The following is a 21,309-nucleotide window of genomic DNA, read 5'->3' on the forward strand; positions in this document are numbered from 1 at the left end:
CCCCCCCCAACCCCCCAACGCCCCCCCCTTGTGCTGTTATGGGGCTTCTCACAACACCCACAAGTCAATTGCAATGGGGACAAGGGGGGAACCCATTTGTGCTAGCAGAAGTCCTTGTGTAAACTTCTGCTACCAAAGTCCTTCTATTTGAAAAGCTCAAAGACCACATTATGCCAAGCATGGAATGGGAAGATCAGCTTGCGTTTGTAATCATTTGCCCAACTATACCAGCTCTGTCTACAAAGAGACAAAACCTGGAGAAGTCTTCTTGCAGATTTCTCCTTGGCAGGGAGTCTAACTGAAGACTCCCTGAAGACTCCCAACATGGATGAAAGTCACAAAAGGCTTTGCTTTGAGGCTAACCAATCGAAGCCCCTTTGCAAGATAGTTTTGTTGTTCTAATGTTAGTTACAAAAGGCCACCGGGAGGAAACGGGTGGGATGGGTAGTTAGCCATATAGCTACAGTATCAATTTTCTGTATTTGTATTTCTTCTTTAATTTTCCTGAGAAAGTTGAAATGGCTTCCTTTCCCCAGTATTTTGCAACATGCCCATACAAGTATAGCATAATATATTGGAATGTTGGGACACCAGTTTCTTTGACTTTGCTGGAATGTGCCATCTGTATGAACAGATGGGAAATATGCTACAGGGCCAGAGGGAGATGTCAAAAAATCAAACCAGAAGGAAAAGAACTACATCCACTGTAAAAAAAAAAAAAAGCAGCATTAAAACTGAATAGATGCTAGATGCTAGAATTGCCTGATTGTAGCACTAGCCACTAGAAACTATTGTTTGAAAAACAATTTATGTTCTCAGGGCTTGTAATAGCTATAGCCTTCTAGCACTCAGGTTGTGGCCTTCCTATACCTTGAAAGAATAAGGTTGCAATCCTGTACATACTGTGTTGAGTCTCAGCCCCATTGAACTCAGTCAGTCTAACTTCTGAGTAGACGTGTGGGATTACACTGCAAATGTATGAACACTCATTCTTCTCCTATGAGCTATGGAAAATCTGATTTAGCATTTCTGCACAGCAGGGGGAAGAAGAGAGGGTGCACTGGAGTAGATTGAGGGAGGCTTTTGATCCGGTTGTCCCAATGGACCCCTGGATGAGGGGGTTTAAGTACACTACCCCTTGGGTTTGAGTACTTGTTCTCCCTCCTACTGAGACCAAAGGAAGAGAAAATGATAAAAAACAAACAAACCCCAAAATACTAAGCACTTTGTGTTCCTGTGCTATGAGAGATGTAGAAATGCTTCTCTTCACTTTCACCATGCCATGCAAAATTTTGTACACATCTATCTTGTTGCCTTTGACTCGCCTCTTCTCTGAATTAAAAAGCCCCAAGTTATGTAGCCTTTCTTCAAAGGGCAGTTTCTTCTTCCCCTCGGTCATTTTCTGAACCTTTTCCAACTCAGCAATATCCTTTTTGAGGTGGGGCAACCAAAACCATACACACTAGTCCAAATGTGGTAGCACCGCAGATTTGTATAATGGCATTGTGACATTGGCAGTTTTGCTTTCAATTCCTTTCCTAATGATCCCTAGCACAGAATTTGCCTTTTATTCCTTCTCTCAGCTTGCTGCTGTTTAACTAGTTCCTGCTCCACAAGATAACCTCTCCTTTTATTCCATGACTGCTAAGCTTACTTAGGAGTCTTTGGCGAGGTATTTTGTGGACAGCTTTGTGAAATGCTTAAGTATATTATCTCCATGCATTAGGGGGGGGTTAAAGAAAGGCAGCTGGTAGGGAAAAGTGCTGGTAGGGAAGGGCAGGCGATGAAGAGCCTTAGTGGGCAGCTTGTGCAAAAGCATCAGCAGGTGGAAGGGCATTGAAGGTGTTGCCTGCTGGAGGGCTTAGAGTCAGTGTACGCTCACAAGCACCACTGAAATAGTTTAAAGTTAGTATTTTTAAGCTAGGGGTGTGTGTGTGTGTGAGAGAGAGAGAGAGAGAGAGAGAGGTGTGGTTGTACGGGTATAAGGCAGTATATAAATTCAATAAAAAAGAATAATAATGTTATAGTAGCTATATGAACCCTGCCTGTGCGCATAAGAGACAGGATTGGGAAGGGTAAATGCATTGCCTTGCTGTTTTTGTCTCTAAAATAGGTCAGTGTTTTCTAGATTCTTAATTCCTTGAATGCTCCTTTTTAAAATTCTACTCCTCCTTTGTAATTCTTTTTTTTAAATGTAAGCTTACATTTAAAACTTAAGACAATGTTAAATATTAACTTCTAACGTAAAACACAAATCCATAAAAGCTATAAAAACAGCAGTAGCCCTAAAATAATAAATATGATGTAGGGCAGGGGCTGCAGCTTTGTTGACCCTTAAAAGCCTGAGTGTGGCTTGCTTACTTGAATTATCTGCTCAACATGTAAGTGGCTTTTGTTTGTATTCTGGATTGTGTCATGATCTTGAGGGTTTAGTACTATATGTGCTTAGTGGCAGAAGACTTGTGACTCAAAGACTTAAATAAACAGCATTTTCTGTGGGCTCTGGCCCCCAGGTGTATGCAGGGACTATACCTGTCACTGTCCTCTGCATCATGACTTGGCAGCTCTCATGCTCCTGTCTTTGGGTTTATTTTATTTCTTTCATTTTGCTGTGCTGTCTCACTTTGGGGTTTGTTGACAGTAAACCTGTGAGCAGAAGGCTTCTCGGCATTCTGCACTTTATTTGCGACTGAGGGACTGGAGGACAATGTGACTGAATTTTCCCATGGGGAAGAGAAATTCTCCAACAGTTTTTCACAGTTGGGAATCGTCATGAGCAGCGGCAGTAGCACAGCTTTATTATTCTTCCCCAAGTTTTTCTTTTCTTTTGCTGCTTCTGCAGTAGCTGTGGTGTTGGCAGCTGGCCTCTGTTTTGTATTCTCCACAGTTTCCCAGACCTAGGGATGACCTTAACGTTGCACACAGGCAATTGTTCTGTCAGGGCAAGCATTTTGGCTAGCCAGACAAAATGATCCCCTCCCCCTGCCTCCCTGCTGTTTGTCTGGGAGTTTTCCTGAACTCCCCTCCCCCTCAAGCCAATTTGGAAACAGGGAGAAGGAAGCTCCAGTCTGCAAGCAGGAGCCTTTGTGCTGGGCTTCTAGTGATGAATCTCATCCTGCCCAAAGTGACATACCTCCCAAGCACCCCAGGAAAAAAAGGTCATTCCCCCCCACACACACACACACCGTGGCCATTTTGGGTGCTGTCATCTCTCATGCTGTGCTCTTGCACCAAATAAGTGCTTTTATCAGAGCCGTGCAAGGTCTCCCTCCCCCAGCCCCAACCCCCCACTTTTGGGGGCGAGAGCAAGGGGTATGGGTCACATGACTCACCTGGGAGTATGTCCCAGAAGACACATGTTCCTGGTTTGGGGCTTGAAAACGTTGGACAGAATGTAGTGTTATTCTGAGGCAATGTAGTGGTTGGGGAAACTCAGCCAGATGGGCGGGGTATAAATAATATATTATTATTATTATTATTATTATTATTATTATTATTATTATTATTATTATTATTTAGAAGGAAATGGTGGCTGCCACAAAAAATAATGGGCTGGCTCAGGAAAACTTTTGCACATGGCCTTTTTCTTAGGGGAAGGGGGGAAGGGGGAGGGAATCTTTTGGAAAATTCGAGCTTGATTGAAAAAGTTGGATAAAGAATGAAATTCTATAAACATGGCCACCTGGTAGGATTAGCTAGTCAAACAGTTAAGAGGGTAGAAGGGAAGGTTGGATGGAAAGTTAAGGTTGCTAAAAGAGAGGGACGCATACTGTGGATAGAGTGGGGTACGATGAAACTTCTTGGTTAAGAGGGAAATAATTGTATATATATTTCTTTAGTTAAGTAGCAAGGTGGGGGAACTGGCCAGGTTTCAAAAGAGTGGAGCGTTTGGTTTCCTTTTGGGTTTTATTGTTAGAATTTCAATGAGCTGTGCACTCAGCTGAAAAGCTATAAATGTTCCTATTCAGTTATATGGTGTGTGGATTTCTTGGAAGCAGATTGTTCTGCAATTTCAAAATGGGATAGCATTAAAATATAAATAATTGAACTACAAAATTACACTTAATGATGTGTATGGAAAAATAGGAATACTTCTATGTTGAGGCTTTTGTAGCCTTACTTATTTTTTAAATAAAATAATAATAAAGTGGGAATGAGATTAACTACATACACATAACCATTTTTAAAAAACAAGAGCTAAAGCCTCCATTCACTCCAGGTTGGGAAGCCACATTAGCACAGCTTAGAAAGTCCTTACGTCATGTAGCCAGTGCCACAGAACATTCTCTCACAAAGTCAATTCAGAAAATAGAGGATTTAGTCAGCGCTGTAGGCTTCTGTTGATAAGCTCTATCCTTTAAAAATGATCTTTTTCTTGGAGTCTTTCATTGCATCATTATCTCCCCAGTGTCTCAATATACTATCCCCATGTATATTCCAAGCAGCCATTTCTGTATTTGGATCTTGGAGTTAGTTTTATCAATGCATAAGTAGTCAGTCAGTCAGTCAGTCAAGTTTATTTCTTATAGCCAAAGGTTGCTGCAATGTATACAATGTCATTCAATAAAATATATACTAGTTTGATACAAAAACTTAAAACATTTTCACTGTCAAAACATGACCTAATCTGCACAAAGCTATAGAAACTCCTTTATATACAAATTGAAACATTAGACAATAAAATTTATAAGCTAAAATCACCACAGGGCCACTAATATATTAAAAGTAATATTAAATAATACAAGCAACAATTATGTACAAAGTTTAGTGAGAAAGATGCAGCTTGGTGTAGATGGGGTCAATTAAATTCATCTCCTTTACGGTTGATAGCTATCTTGGTTATATAATTTTTTCAAATTTTCCTGGCGGCAGTTGCAAAAAGTGCTACACGCCAGGTCACATGCTTATCTATGTCTGCGAGGAGATAAAGAATCATGTTGGAAGGATTCTGGCTAGGGGACCTTGTCATTATAGGTGTCAAAAACCGTTCTCTTGTTCATTATATAAGGGGCAATGTAAGATATAATGTGTAAGGTCCTCTAATTCAGGGCATCCCCTAATACAAACATGTTCATTTACTGGTATGCCTCTATGTCTCCCATCTCTATAGGCAGAGTTTATTGTATTTAATCGTAAAAGCTTTCCAGAGTTGTACAAAAGTCAATTCATTGAAGTAAAACGTATGTTCATGGGCCTCTCTAAGTTTAAAATATAATGGGGCGAATGTAGATAGGTACATGGAGTTTAAGTTGTTTTTAGTAGCCACTGCCCTTGTGGTCCATTTAAAAATATTTTTCTGAGAATGTAGGGAAGTTCTTTGAGCCCGGATCCCTGAGAGGTCATATTTGCCCATCAGTTGGGCAGCATGATGTACCCAGTTTTTAAGGGGTAATCCATTCGCGAGCTCAATCAGGCATTTTTTTTTTGGTAACCTAGTGTTGTCCATCTGTTGAACTCTGAACCAGTAGCAAAGGATTCTTCAATCTATTTGGCTCTCTGTGCTCAACATACAAGTTTCCAGCCTAACCATGGCGGATTGCGCATCTTTAGGTAGCCAAGAGGAACTTCAGCTTGCCGCTTTAAACTTGCATTTATTGCTGTTTGCTGTACTGTGGTTTTTAAGAAAGCACTCCTATAAAATACAGTTTACAAAACTGTATTTTAGAGGAGTGCTTTCTTAAAAACCATAGCACAGCAAACATCAATAAATGTACAAAGGTCACTTAAGAACCATGCAATTCCACCTCTTCCAGTGGCAGCATTTTGGAGCAATCTCTAAAGGGCACAGAGGACAGTGCTTTCTTGTAGCCCTTCAAGTTGTATGTTGCTAATTTTAGTGAGGCATTAGGATTTCTTTGGGTAAAAGGCAAGTATTTGGGTAAGCAGGACATTTTTTCACCAGAACTCACTGGAACTCAGTTCCGGCACCTCTCAGGTGGACACCATTGCCATTATAAGAGAACAATGGAGGCATTCATTGTGATGTCCAGCACCTCTTTTTCTAGAAAAAAATAGCACTGTGGGTTAGAATTTATTTGGGTAGGAGCTGAGGTGGGCACTATCTGTTTTCCCAGTCTGTGTTCATGTCCCTTTCTGTCCAAGCAGAATTGCAAGTTTTCCAGCTCTCCAAGACTCAGATTTGGCAGCCTAGAATCTCTGTTGCCATTCTCCACCCTTCGGGCATTATTTCTCACATAGTATGCCCCTCTTCTTGATTTGATGCAGCTGTCCCTGGATTAGCTACATTGTTTTGAATTGGAAACTGTATTCAGGATGCTGCTGCAGTTTTCCACCTCTGTCCTCCTTTTCTCTCCAACCTATCTAAAATAAAGAAATCCAATTGGCTTTGTATTATTCCTAATGTGGCCCATTTTATGGCCTCTCCTTTTTTTTTATAATAATTTTTATTACGTTTTTTTCCAAATTACAGATAGAAAAGAAAGAACATAGACAGTAGAAAAGTATTATAAGTTATATGACTCTTAAGACGCCGTATGATTTGGAATGTCAGCCCCAGCAACAAAAATGGTTTATATAAGAAATTGGATAATTTTTATGAAAGAATCAAGGTTTAAATGGGTAAAAATGACAATATGTTATATTTTAAAAGTAAATGGAAAACAAGAGATTTAAACTTAAACTGCAATTGAAAGTAAAAAGTAACACATGAAACAAGGTTATAATTTGCTGATAACTTTATTGTTAAGAATGCATTATGTGGGAGATGTGGGGAAGTCCGACAGAAATCTGAAATAAGTTGTTGAAATGGTTGAGATTTTCTGTTTTTTCTTTCATTTTATGGCCTCTCCTTAAGATGGTCTGTCCCAGAATGAATTGCACATTCCTGCCAACATGAATAAGTCCTTGTAATTTTTTTTATAAATATATATTTTTTTCATAAATAGTGTTCAAATCCCTACTCCCCAACACTTTCCTCGGCAATTATTTTTACTATGAACAAATGTGATAGAAAGATTACACGTACAGCCACAAAATATGCAGGAAATTGAAATGTTAGGAATGTCCCCACGCTTAAGATGCCATTATTTTTTTCGACCATCTTTCTTACTCTGCCTTAAAAAAAATAAGGGTTTCCACCCCACAAAATTGCATTAGTTATGTTAAATGTTCTGTTTGCAATTTTTGTATATTTATTTGCTAACGGAGTGAGAGATTTCATCTGTCTCATCTGTTCACTTCTTGCCTGTTTCACCTCATTTAATTTCCTCTAAGCTTCATCTGTTCATCTGATTTTCAATACAATCTAAATCTGTCATCTACAAGATTGCTGGGACAATGTGCAGTGTCCTAGCGGTAAGGAAGATAGAAAGAACTATGGAATGGATAGTGGACAGAGGAGGCACTTTCCAATTCAAGTGAAAGCATTAGAAGTTTTTTTATGGACTTCAGTACTGAATTGAGCAGTGGGGGGAAATTAAAGTAAAATTAGAATGTTATTAAATTAATGGTGGTGATGCTTTAAGGAGGGTAATGTATACTAAGTAATTTCCACATCAAGGTGCTATCCTTATCAAAACAGACTTAAAAAAATATTAAAGGGAGATGTAGTGGCAGCTGTTTAATGAGATCTCGAACCAATAAAATGCATTTTATACAGGGTTTTTTCCTGTAGAATTTTTGTGCAACGTTTACTTTAAGTCTACTTGATCACTTCAATCTGCAGAACTTGCACTTCTACAAATGTTGTTCAGTGTCCATTCTGTGCTTCCCTATAGCGTGGCAACACCTGTATTTTGGAACTTCCTGAAGGCATCACATTATTTTAGGTTTCTGAAAAGATATTTTGGCAGGCCTATTCAGACATGTTTTATTGTGTTTCATTGTTTTGTTAGATTTCTAAACAGTTTTAAAATGTGTGTGTGTGTGTGTGTGTGTGTGTGTGTGTGTGTGTGTGCTTTTATTACAGATATGTTTGTTGCCCTAGGCTTCTTTGGGAAGGAGGGCAGGATATAAATTTGATACATAGGTAGGTAGGTAGGTAGGTAGGTAGGTAGGTAGGTAACTAATAGCAGATGAGCTGGCCCAAACAGTTAGTCCTGATTTCACATAGCTCTTTGTGTAGGAAAATAAGAAGCATGCACATCACTCAGATTTATTCAGCCATTTCTTTAAACATATGAGCCGTCTCCTAGTCTAGCTACATTTTTCTGGTTTTGACATAGGGCCATCAACTCCTACACCAGACACATCTAATGGCCCCATAACTATAGCTGTATTTGTTATTAAAATCACTCAAGTGATAGACTGTACTCTTAACTCAATTATGTGTCTGTTTCTCAGCTTTCCTCTGTGTTATGGCCAAATGCTCTGCTTTGTACTGTGGCATTCTGTGAGTTATAGAATCATAGAATCACAGCAATCCTCCTACATAGACTACAAATTGTTATTCTGCAGCTGTCTAGCTTAGAAGACCTTTTGTTTCAATGACTGGAGTCACAGTGAAATATGCCAGTCACCTGAGTGCTTATTGTGAGGTTAAAGAGTTTAAGCTTAAACCTGATAATGAAGTGACCACTTAGATACTGGTTTGTGCTGTATTTATGTAGCAGGACAGACTACAGATGGCATACAATTTTTGCATTAGCCAAAAGTTCTTTTGGTTTCAATTTCATTTTTATTTTATTTTTAGGGGGGGGAAGAGGGCAGTGAAAGTTTGGAAATAATAATAATAATAATAATAATAATAATAATAATAATAATAATAATAATAATAATAATAGTGTTTATTATTTATACCCCGTCCATCTGGCTGGGTTTCCCCAGCCACTCTGGGTGGCTCACAGCACATATAAAACATTAAAAACTTTCCGATACAGGCCTGCCTAGTTTTTTATTTTAAAAAATTAAGTAACTTATTTAATAAATTCTATGAACAAATTGTACTGAGAAACACCATTTGCTGGCAGGGTGCTTAAAATAGCAGTAATCTAATTTGATGGATGAGTAAAACGATCCCATTTAACATTTATTTCCTTGAGATTAAAGTCGATAATAGTTGTATGTAGGCCAATACAATCTAGCAGAAAGAGATAGTAAAAGTGGATGTGAGCATTAAAAATGCAGAAGGCTGATGAAACAAGGCACAAGGTGAAGAAGTTTGCCTACACACCATATATTTAGAGTACATGGCTTCCCCCAAAGAATCCTGTGAACGTAGTTTGTTGAGGGTGCTGGGAATCGTAGCAGTGTGAGGGGTGAACTACAGTTCCTACAGTTCTTAAGAGGTAGACACAGGCAGCTACAAGCAATGCCCTATAGTTTAAGCTGAGATAAACAGACTAGCTCAAATTCAACCAGTGAACATCATGCCTGAGTAAAGATTTGAACTTGGGTCTCCCCAGTTTGATTCTATACATAGAGTGCAATGATGCTGTATTACACCACATCAGTGCTGGCCCAAGACATTTTGGCACCTGAGGCGGACTCCAAAATGGCGCCCCTCCTCCCTGCCAGGGAAGAAGGGATCAGGGAAGATCTACATCAGGAACAAGGCAAAGGGAAAGAAAGATTGACATTGGGGTCTGTTGCCCCAAGTGGGCTCTGCTGCCTGAGATGGCTGCCTCACTGTGGCTCATAGGCCCTGCTCCACTTGGGCGTTCATTAGAGCAGGCAAGGACAGTATATTGGATTTCTGGTATCACATGATTCTCATGGTCAATAAGATTCTGGTCATTGCTGTTAACATCTGAGCTTGCAGACTGTAATTCCTTTCTCTAACCATGAACCAAGAGATATGGTGTGAAACATCATATCAACATCCCTTTTTTGCTTTATTTCATCCATGGGCACAAGCTCTTTCATTCACCTGGATTGAAAAAGTCCAGAAGCAAAACAAAGCAAAGCAGAAGAATAGCAGATTGTGGCAGTATTTTTTTCCACCCCACAACCTAGACCAAGTACTTTCAAGTCCCAAATCTGTTGAAAAGTTCACATGTTGGGGAGCGGGGATTATGTCACTATAATTCAAGGTTTCTTAAAATGCCCCACTTCATCTTAGTGCCCAAGTAGAAGGGAAGCTTTGAATTTATTTTATTTTTTTCCACAAGGGACCTGGAAACAGAATTATCCTGAATTTCACAACAGGCAGCAAATTAAAAGAAAAGAAGAAAATACTGTTGCTAAAAGCCATAACCATTTTCCTTCAAAGCTGATCTCTCCGTGCAGGAGAGAAATTAATCACAAGGCAGTTTTGTCCTCAGATTTCCATATATTATAACTGGGTCTGCTGCCAGCCTTTCCAACTGTCACAAAGCAGGCATGCTTCCAAGAAGCAGAAGTGAACATTGGGCAGAGCTACAAGTGCACAGCTTTTGTAACTATTTCAGACACGAGAGTCACCAGAGCTTAGTCATTGCACATGGGAGACTTCTGATAAGGGTTTTAATAAAAGTATGAAATCAGGTGCAGAAAATAATTTTATACTGAAGACTGCTAATGAGGAACTCAAATCTGTCCTCTGATTGCATACCTGTTTTCTGCTGGGTGTGGTGGGTAGGAAACTCAGAACTTTAAATACTTACCTTACTCTACATATTTTGTGGACAAGTTTTCTCAGAATGTTTGCCATAAGTTTATATACTCTTTTGTGTGGAAGTGGGGATGCCAACACCCTATTAGGTGTGAATAAGGAAGTGCTGTGTTTGTGAAGAAAAATACAATTATTAGAATTTTCTATTAAAATTCAAAACCTCAGACCAAAGCTGTAGTCTTTAAGGTAAGGAAAAGAAAAGAAAAAAAGGTGGTAGAGCTATGGCTTCTGTGAGAGATAAAAGGCCAAAAAAAGGGTAATTTCTCTACAGATTTGGTTGGCTGTGGCGTTTCAGCGCCGAAGGGCTACACAACTTCATGATGGGTTTCACAGAAGAGTTACTCACTCTCACTACTCCTTTCCCTTTCCCTGGCAGAACTAGCAAGAAATATTAGTCACGGACAGTTCTGCATCTTTCCAGCAGACTGCAGGATACATGAGACATCATGCTCTTCTGAGATGGTGCTGTACAAAAAGCTCTGTCTCAATGTACTCCCTCATTCTTTGTCCCAGTATGTGAGAGGAACTGGTTCCAGAAAACTTGCTTGTTGGGTTTTTAATTCATCTGAGATTCATAAGCCTAAAGAGTGATTCACACAACCACAAGTTGTGTGACCATTTTTTGGGATGGTGGCCAGTTGTGGTGATGTTCTATAATTATCTGCACTTAGCAGGGACTATTTTTCATCCAAACTTCCTCCCCAGACCATACCTCTCACTTACCATACTGCATTCCCTCCCCAAGTGCTTTTGCCAGGCTAGAGTGTGTCATTTAACTGTGATGATGCCTTTTGTTTACCTGGATTGAGGATAGAAGGGTGTGTGTGTGCATGTAGAAACCTATTTCTTTTTCATAGCTATTGTACAAAGGTAAGGTAAGTGCTCCTCCCACTTTTTGCCTATGGCCCACCCACCACTGGCTTATGACCACTGGAAGTGAAATCCTGACTAAAAAAGACTAATGCCTCATAAAGCAATATAAATGGCATTCAGCTTGTTCTAAAATCAGGCAAAAATATTGATTGTTTTCTTGCAAATATGGATTGTTTTCTTGACTTTTCTTGGACCTTGAGAATCTGCCTGTATATCAAGCAGATTGAACAAAATCCACAAAAATAGCTTTTGTATGTGCTTTTTCCTAGAATTACAACAACAGCTGCATGTATGATGGATCTACGAAGATACCCCCTGGATGAACAAAACTGCACACTGGAGATAGAGAGCTGTAAGTACATTATTATTATTATTATTATTATTTGTAAATTCTACTTACTCAAACTGATTCAGATGTTTAATGTTTCCCCCTGCACCCACATGCTACTAACCTAGTTGTCTGTGTGTCGGATGACATTTAGATCCTTGTAAACACACAAAACAAATTTAGCTCTCCAGATGGATTAGTAATTTGTGGCACAAGGATTAGAGGAACTTATTTTGTGTGTTTGATGGACAATTTTCAGCTTTTAAAGTCTCACTCAAATGTCTTTTGGAGTTCATGCGAGGAGCATGAGGATTACTATCAATTCCTTATCCTTTTCTGCTGCTGAACAGGATTGCTATTTGTTTCAGGTTTTTTAAATGAAGGGTTTAGATTGGTCATTGAAGTAGATGGTGCATGCACCACTGTAATTAGGCTTCCCAGTGCAAAGGTGATTGCTTTATCATGTGTATTTACTTTAATTATTATTTCCTGCCTCTTTGTACTGATTCATATGTTTGATTCCTCCCCCCAGTGTTTATATTGCATATTCTGCATTTTCTGCACAAGAACATAAAACATTAATGATAACTTTATAAGTAAGCATTGTGTGCAGCAAGTTAGTTGACATATTCAGTTGATTGGGTGTGTTTGTTGAAGCACTCATGCAGGAGGATAAGGTGCTGGAGAGGAACTGGGATGGATTCCATTTCAGTTTGCATTTAAATGTAATCTTACGTAATTTGCACTTTTCGAAACAATAAGCGAAGTGAAACACGGCCACCCTTCAAAATTCACACTTCGCCAAATTTTGTAGTGCAATTCTTCAGCCATGCAGTGCATACAAAATGGCATAAAAACACATATGTTAATGAAAACCACAATCACAAATGTTTGTATAAGGCAAAATTGCATACAGTACAGAAATGTGTATATTAGGAGAAAGTAGCATATAATGCTGATGAATTTTTCTAATATATATATATATAAATATATCACCTATTGATTGGAAAAATGAGAAACTGTGAGATTCTGAAATTGACAGATTCAAGCATCCCTAGTGCTGTGTGATCTTAATTGTAGGTGGGTGGGTGTTGTTTAGGCCTTAATACATAGCTGACAGTTTATGCCCATCCACTTCAATTCCAACCCTTCTGCATTCTAAGCACTCCTTCGTGGTTTGTTTATGAGCTGTGGTGTCATAGTTTCATGTGGCACTGAATTGATGAGTCCCTCCACTATTATTATTTTTAATTGGCCAAATGATGCTGAATCCTGCCATGAAACCAAACTTTGATGTTTTACCTACCCAATGCATTTTTCAGTATTTTACTTGTAATATTTAAGGACAATTAATAATTGCTGCCTTTGCTTATTGACTATACATGTATGATTAATTATGTGTGTGTGATATATCTGGTGCTGTTTGCTAACAATGGTGCATTGTTAGCAAACAGAGAAAAACCAAACCATTGAATTATATTAGTGGAAACTGTGGCCCAGATTCATATAACCTGGTGAACTACCAGAAGCCAACCCAAGGGCTCCCACTAATGCAATGGGACTTCCCTCCTCTCTCCTCTCCCTGTGTGTCTCCTCCCCCAATCCACTTTGGAGGATCAGAAGATTCCCCCAGACCAGTTTGTAGGGAGGAGAAGAGGGTGCTTGTCCATCTGGTAAGCAGAAACGCAGGAGCTGATAGAATGATCAAAATAGCATGATGTTGAATTCCTCCCTGTGACCTGGATTTCTCAATATTCTGCGGTTGTTTCCAGTTCAGCAATAATGACCCAGAATTAGTAACAGCATCATGAAATACTATGGGAAGGCAAATTTTCCTTCCACTTATATCTGTCTGAGAAAGTACTAGCACAATTTATAAGACATATTGCCAGCTTTGTGCTTTTTTATATAGTATCAGCAGGATGGAATGCCTTACATTTCATTTAGTTTGGTGCTAAGTATATGTGTGTAAAGGGAGTGCAATATTTTCTGTGTAGGTGAATTAGGTCATAAGGCAGCCCTAAAAATGTTTCTGCAAAGATATATGAAAAACAACTGAAACGGCACTTTCAGGTACAAAAATGGCACTACAATACAGAAGGAAGAAATTAAGTAAATTATACAATTAGTTAGAGAGAAAGTATAGATGGATATAGTTTATTCCAGGGTTACACCTGGGAAGAAGTGTGTGGGCAGGTATATGGATGAATGGATTGGTTGGGTAAGTGTAGAACAAGCCATTTATTTTAAATAAAAATTAGTGCCAGTTGCTTATAACAATATAGGCATACTAGAACAAGGTAATCTGAAGGTGGGATCAGAATTTACAGCATAGGAAAATGTTTAAATTAAGGAAAAGCAAGAGTGCTTATGCACATTTGTCCTTGCTTTCAGATCCTTCAGATTGCTGGCTTAGATATACAGTAGAAATGAAATTTGCACATCATGGTAAACCAGGGTTGCTGGCTTATCCTCATTTATTCTGCATGAGTAGCATGTATCTATTACATCCAAACCCAGAGCATGGCTTACTGCTTCCTAACAAGCCAGGATCTTTAGCCAGCCTCTTGTTGATTCATGTATCCTAACGTTAAAATGTATAGGTAAAGGGACTCCTGACCGTTAGGTCCAGTCGCAAACAACTCTGGGGTTGTGGCGCTCATCTTGCTTTACTGGCTGAGGGAGCCGACGTACAGCTTCCGGGTCATGTGGCCAGCATGACTAAGCTGCTTCTGGTGAATCAGCGCAGCACACGGAAACACCATTTACCTTCCCGACGGAGGTATTACCTATTTATCTACTTGCACTGTTACGTGCTTTCGAACTACTAGGTTGGCAGGAGCAGGGACTGAGCAATGGGAGATCACCCCGTAATGGGGATTCGATCTGCTGACCTTCTGATCGGCAAGCCCTAGGCTCTGTGGTTTAGACCACAGTGCCACCCGCATTAGGGAACAACAAATCAGCCTCCCAGTGACATAACACTTCCTGGGATGCGGCTGGATGGTGCTGTCACCAACCCAGAGCTCCCTCAACCTTGCCACTACCTTGCCCATCCCCAGTTTGCAGGGCAACTCCACTACCCTCCCCACCATCTTCTGCTGCTGAGCAAATTTTTGGGCTTCTTACAAATCTTCCTAGTCCCTTGGTGCCCTTATCCATTGTTTCCTCCTTTCCTCCGTAGCAGCCTTGCACCAATTCCTGCCAAATGGATTGGTTCCATTTTCTTCCTCCTCCTTTCACATAAGGAGGACCCAGTTTATACCAACTGCTTCCTCCATCTTAATTTCACTCCCTGTACTATCCCAGGAACAATTTTTCTGGAGGGGGTGTAAGTGGGTTGAGGACAGTGGAAGAGGGAAAGCCTGCTTACATGAATGTTGTTGTTGTTTTAATATCCCTGGTTCCCATGCCTTTGGGCTCCCAGTCTTCCCTGCACTCTTGCCTATGTCTTCACCACTTTTCTTTTCAATATTATATAACTCAGTCCTGACTGCAGAGCCTTGGGACATGCTCTCCCAGAAAAATATAATTGTAGTGCATGCATTGGTCTTTCCCTCCTTTTTTATTTTATTAACTGGACAAAATCTATTTCTACGTTATCCGTCAATTCAGACTTTTCCCTTTCCACCAACATTTTTTTTTCTGTGTTCCAATATTAGCTGTGTATTAACAAATGAGCCTCTGTGCCAGAGGCAAACAGATGTTTTTCTGCAGTTCACAGAACACCGGTTTCTCTCATTAAATGTATAAATAAATAAAACAAAGAAACCCAGGAATTGCTGGATACTGGTTTTCAGATGACACCATCCATATGTAAAAGCTATGGTGTGTAGCTTGCAGATACAACCAGAAAATTATTTAAGATGATTTTGGAAACGTTCAGCTAATCATGTCCCACTCATACCATTGATTTCAGTGATGTGATGATGATTTTGAGGATAACAGTTAATTTCTTCTTCCTGTTTGTCACAATGCTGTGATCTATGTAATGAAGAGTTCTGTCTCCGAGTCATCTTTGTCTCATCCCCATTATAGTACTTAATTAAAGCACCATTAATCCTCTATATTCTTTACAACCACCATGTTATTGCTTCATGAGGGACACACATCTTTTCAGAAGCCCCTTACCCACCTCGGTGTGTGTCTTTCTGTTTTCTTGTAAGGCCAATAGGATTTTTGGGGGGAATATTCTGAATTTTCAGAATTGCGATACTCAACTTTAATTCCCCTTTGGGTGAGTTATGGCTACTGCATTGTTCAGAATTACCACAAAGTTTTAAATGGTTTGCTTATTTTTGCTTGTACTCTATTTCCTAGGATTCTTTTATTCCCCCCCCCCCGCACGCATACTACTTTTGTGCAATATGACTGTTTGCAGTCAAGAAATACCTGCTGTGATAAGTGAAGTTTTTCTTTTTTAAAAAAGGCTTCCCACCATTTAAACGTAGGAACTGCATATCACAAGGAAAATTGGTCAGATATTATTTGTTTATTTTCAGCATCCTTTAATCTCTCTGTGGTAAAGACTTGCCATGGAGACAGCAGGGTGCATTTTTTAAAGCGTATTGAGGAAATTGTGCCGCAGTTCTTTTTGCAAGGGGCGTGTTCACACGGTGTGGTTTTCTTTCTCCATAATTTCCAAACTACCCTGACGCAAGCTAGTAGCCTTCGCTTGTTGGTGACCTTGCTAGTTCATACTAAGATATGGTGTCACACAGACACATGCCTTGGCCAGCAGTTCTGGACTGTGGCAGTTCTACATTTCAGACTTGTCATCCATTTCATTAACCCTTGTAGGAGTAACTTCCATGACACAGCCCCACAATTTCACAGACTACTCAGCCTGTATTGTGTGTTTGCTGAAACTGGACTAGTGGTAAAATTTTTATTCTCTCCCTCTTTTTCTGTCACTTTAAAAAAGAAATGTATTATCAAACCATAGGTGGCCATGAAAGAATAAGACAGTTGTAACAGGTACCATGCAGCTTCATTGGCTCCTGTCAGCTTCTATTGCTCACAAAGTTACTCTGCTCACAAAGTATCCTGGATAAGGTATAAGGGTGTGTTGCTGTTTGTTTGTGTTGCTGTTGTTTTTTTTAAAAAAGGCAGATAATTCTCAGAAGCTAGAACAATGTATTTTTAGCAATAGAAAAACCAGCATAACAACAACAACAAAATTCAACTGCTAACATTTTCAAGCACTTTAACCTTCTGGAAACATGGGATCAGGTCATTTTTGCTTTCTACCATATATTATATGCTTTACGTTAGGGTGCACAGCACACTAAAAATGGTCTCAACACAATCTTTTAAATCAGTTACACTAGGTTATTTTCAGGAGTTTAGGTTTAGTTTATCTTGGTATTAGTCATTCCTTAGTTATTCAGCATGGTCTTGAGTTCTGTCGTCTCCTCGCCTGGTACAGTAGGGTATTTTTCAGGGGTGCACATCTGCTCCCACAACAAATGTAAATAGTCATCATGTATTTTAGTCACACCATGACTCCCAGCCCCAGTATGGTTTGCTCTGAGAGGGCTACAGGTTCTTTGTCCCTGCTCTAAAGGAAGGCAAATCATGATGCAGCCAATAATTATTTACCAGAAAAATAATCCAAAATCACAATCCAAGGGGAACAAAAGGTCAGTTGCCAGGATTTCAGTAAGGAAGTCAAAAGAGCAGCTGAAATGTGAAAGAAAGGAACAAGACAATATTGACTGGAGAAAGCAGCTAAATATGTAAACTTAAAGCTAGATGTGATGGAGCACAGCACAGAGAGGTATGAGGATGGAATAAATTCAAGCAATAGCTGAAAAGTGACCTAGATAAAAAAAGGCCTAAAGTCAGCAGATAAGATCCGTCCACCCCACCCCACATAAAAGAAGAGAGATTGGAACCATAATGGAAAATTCACTAAAAGGAATAAGAAAGTATTTGTTTGTTAACAAATGGAGTATTACTTGTATATGGTTGTTGCTTCGTTTATAAGATTTATACTTATGTCTAGTAAAAGAAGATGTATACTTTATTTGTTGTATAAGACTGTCAATAAAGTATTTTAAAAATAAATAAATAAAAGGCCAACTAGAGACCCCCTGATCATCCAGATAGAGTATCTCACTATGAGAAAAGGCTAAACTAGTGTTTGTTTGGGTTTTTGGGTGGGTGGCTAGCTTAGGAACAAGATAACTAGGGGAGGAGGAAGCATGACAGAAACGTACCAGATTAGCAACCATATAGGTAGTGAATAAAGAGAAACTATTTTTGTCATAATGCTAGACCTTAATTATACAATGGAACTGATTGTATGTTCAGAATGATTAAAAGCACATATTTACACAATACATGTACTGTACAGTGAATTTAGTGCTGGCATTTTAAACAAAATTAGGCAAATCCATGAAGGGCAAGACTTTGATGGGTGATGGTCATGACAGCTAAAAGTAGAATCTGTATGTTCACATGCCACATACCTTTTATTAACAAAACTAATTTCAAACTTGTGTTTAATATACTGACTTTTTCTGAAGCTGGCAAGCATAATTTCCCAGTTTAGACAAAATGGGAACCATGATTGATTGGACACTTCCTGATTTGATTGCTCACAATTGTGAAGGAAGAAGCAAATGCACGGCCACATATGCACGCTAAAAGGCTAATTTGTTTCACAGTTTACAATAGCCACAGAAATGATGATAATAAACAGCGCACTAAATAGTTTTGACTAGATACATTTTCAAATAAAACAAATAGCTTTCATTGAAAAAATAAATTTGAGAATAGTAAAATTAATCTGTGGCACATAGAGAGCAAATGTGCATGGATAAATTCTCTGAATGGCAGTTGCCCTGGGAAGTACCTTTTCCTCTAGCAGTTGAACATGAAAGAAATTTTGAATCAAAGGCTAAGGTCCCCGTCCCCCCCCCCCCGCATTTTCTTATACCACACATAAGATTACATGCAATCTCATTTCATTTAAAGGTTTTCTTGACAGATCCCTTCTTTTTACAGCTTTCTGCACACTCAAGGGGACTGCAGAAAAATGTTTTTCAAATGCTTTTCTTGTGTTGAAGAATACTTCCTGTTCTGCTAGAAATACCGTACATATCCTTGTTCAGTAGAAACAGCCCCTTGGCTATCCTTTCCAAGGTATTGAACAAGCTTAAATAAGAGGTGTTTCAAACGTGTGGTGGTTGTCGCAGTTCTGTCATAAGACTGCACCACCTCAGAATGCATATAGGGGAAGGACCGTGGTTCTGCTAATGATGTTTGCCATTTCCACACTGAGGGAGGCTGTAAGGGAAGGAGGGGCATGTCTTCAAAAAATGGTGGTTTCTCCGATGTGCATTCTAACTTGGTCCAGCGGCATGAAAAGACTGTATACAATGTGAGCATTTTAACATGTTCAGAAAGTAGCTTTTCAAACTGCAGTTGGTACTGGGATTCAGATCACAAAGTACAAAACATGTGCATATTGTGATTCTTCTTCATTGTGAAGAGTTATTTCAATGAGGTTTATACATATCTGACTTGCATAACATTGTCTGCAAATATGTTGTGTTTGCATATATGTACTAAAGTACTACTACTACTACTACTAATAATAATAATAACAATAATAACAATAATAATAGTGTCAAACCACACCTGGAATACTGTGTCCAATTCTGGGCACCACAATTTAAGAAGGATGTTGACAAGCTGGAACGTGTGCAGAGGAGGGCAACCACAGTGGCGTAGCATGGGGGGTGCAGGGGGGGGCCGGCTGCACCGGGCGCAACATCTGGGGGTTAGGGTTAGGGGCGCAAATCCATGGGTTAGGGGGCGCAAATCCACGGGTTAGGGGGCGCAAATTACTTGCCTTGCCCCGGGTGCTGACAACCCACGCTACGCCACTGGGCAACCAAGATGGTCAAGGATCTGGAAACCAAGACTTATGAGGAGTAGTTGAAGAAGCTGGGCATGTTTAGCTTGGAAAAGAGGAGAATGAGAGGAGATGTGATTCCTGCTTTGCAGGGGGTTGGACTAGATGACCCTTGGGTCCCTTCCTATGATTCCATGATTCTATAATATCCCTGCCTTTTCCTAAACCAGGATTCAAGGTGGCTTACAGAGTAATTAGAAACATCTAAATAAAAGTACAGTATGAAGCATAAAAAGGCATCCTTCAGTGGAAAAAGTTTTGTTACTGCTGCTCAGTTTTATCCTTCCTTGTCTTTTGAAATTTGATTTAAAACAAAACTGCAGTCTTATAACATTTACCTAGGAATAAGTTTCAGTAGGCTCATTGGGTCTTACTTTTGAGTGCAATCCTATACATGCCTACTCAGAAGAAAGTGTCAATGGGGTTAAGTGGGGCTTGCTCCCAGGAATGTAGGGATATTGATTTCTGTCATATTGATTTCTGGTTAAAATGTGATACTTTAGATCTGCTGTGCAACACTCATGAATGCCAAATTTCTGTTATTGCTTGTAGACATATATAGATATGTAATGTGTTATCTTGCTGCTCTCTAAGACATTTTACAAAACAATACCTATGTTTGCATTTTGAAGAACAGAAGCATGTGGAGTCCTGTTCATTTTTCACTGTGTGAAACCATGGAGAGAGTTAATTGTAGCCTTTGTTTCATTTGTCAAATAACTCTTCACCAAAGGTACTAGGGTCTACTCTGAACGTATCCATAAGATCAAAAATTTACGAATGTTTCTGACAGCACCTTCTTGACACTGTGTATGTTCATTGCTGTTCATTATCTGCTCTAAAAATCTAGCACATGTTATCTGCTTTTAAGAAAAATAAGGAAGTGTAATTAGTGTGCCTTGGATAGAATATCAAACAGCAAACTTTATATATTGGAGAACTGCATCAATCTTCATGAGTATAAGCTGTGTTTGTTGGAATTCTGAGATTATCTAAGTAACGCATTGGCTGTCCTTTGTGTCCAGTTTAGGAGCAGAGTTAGTAAATTCATACTTAAAAATTTCAAAATAAATATATTGGGAGTTTGATTTATTGGCATCACTAGTGGCAAATGGATTATCCCAGAGTGAATGCACGCTGGTAGAGGCAATCTCCAGTTCTTTTCCAAAAAGAAAGTACTGCCTGGAGTATCTGCTGCATTTCAGAACTAATACTGGTCAATCTTTATGTCCTTAGTTGCACTGAAACATATTTTTTTTGTGGGTCTTTGTCTCATATTCCATTGTCTCATATTCACCAAGCAATACTGCACTATCATTGCATTCAACATGTCTAAGATGTTTTGTTTAACTAAATATATGATTCTTTATGATCCAGACCAGTAAACAGCATATAAGATGTTCCCATCTTGACCCATACTAGAAAACATGCAAGTTCATGTTAGGTTAAAACAGGTATTGTTCATTCCTGTTATACTTTTTGCCTCTAGAGAAGCAGGGAGGCTGAGTACCCTAGGTACTTCTGCAAAATCTTTTAGGAAAACTGAATTGCCTCATTCATTACACATTGCTTCTGAACCAATAACTTAGCTTTGTAAATGACTGTATAAATAACCCCTACCTCCTGGCATGGGAA

The 21,309-nt window shown here is 39.3% G+C and overlaps 1 protein-coding gene across 7 annotated transcripts in view; it reads left to right on the plus strand.

Moving 5' to 3' along the window:
* GABRB2 (gamma-aminobutyric acid type A receptor subunit beta2) overlaps positions 1-21,309 on the plus strand; it is a 103,010-nt gene that overhangs the window by 38,536 nt on the left and 43,165 nt on the right. For all 7 annotated transcript variants that reach the window (XM_081184748.1, XM_081184750.1, XM_081184752.1 and 4 more), the window contains exon 6: positions 11,692-11,774. In XM_081184748.1, the coding sequence (XP_081040874.1) occupies positions 11,692-11,774 (83 nt within the window). The remainder of the gene's footprint in view (positions 1-11,691; positions 11,775-21,309) is intronic.

The sequence above is a fragment of the Podarcis bocagei genome, assembly GCF_964188305.1.
Source record: "Podarcis bocagei genome assembly, chromosome: 2".
Taxonomy (NCBI): domain Eukaryota; kingdom Metazoa; phylum Chordata; class Lepidosauria; order Squamata; family Lacertidae; genus Podarcis; species Podarcis bocagei.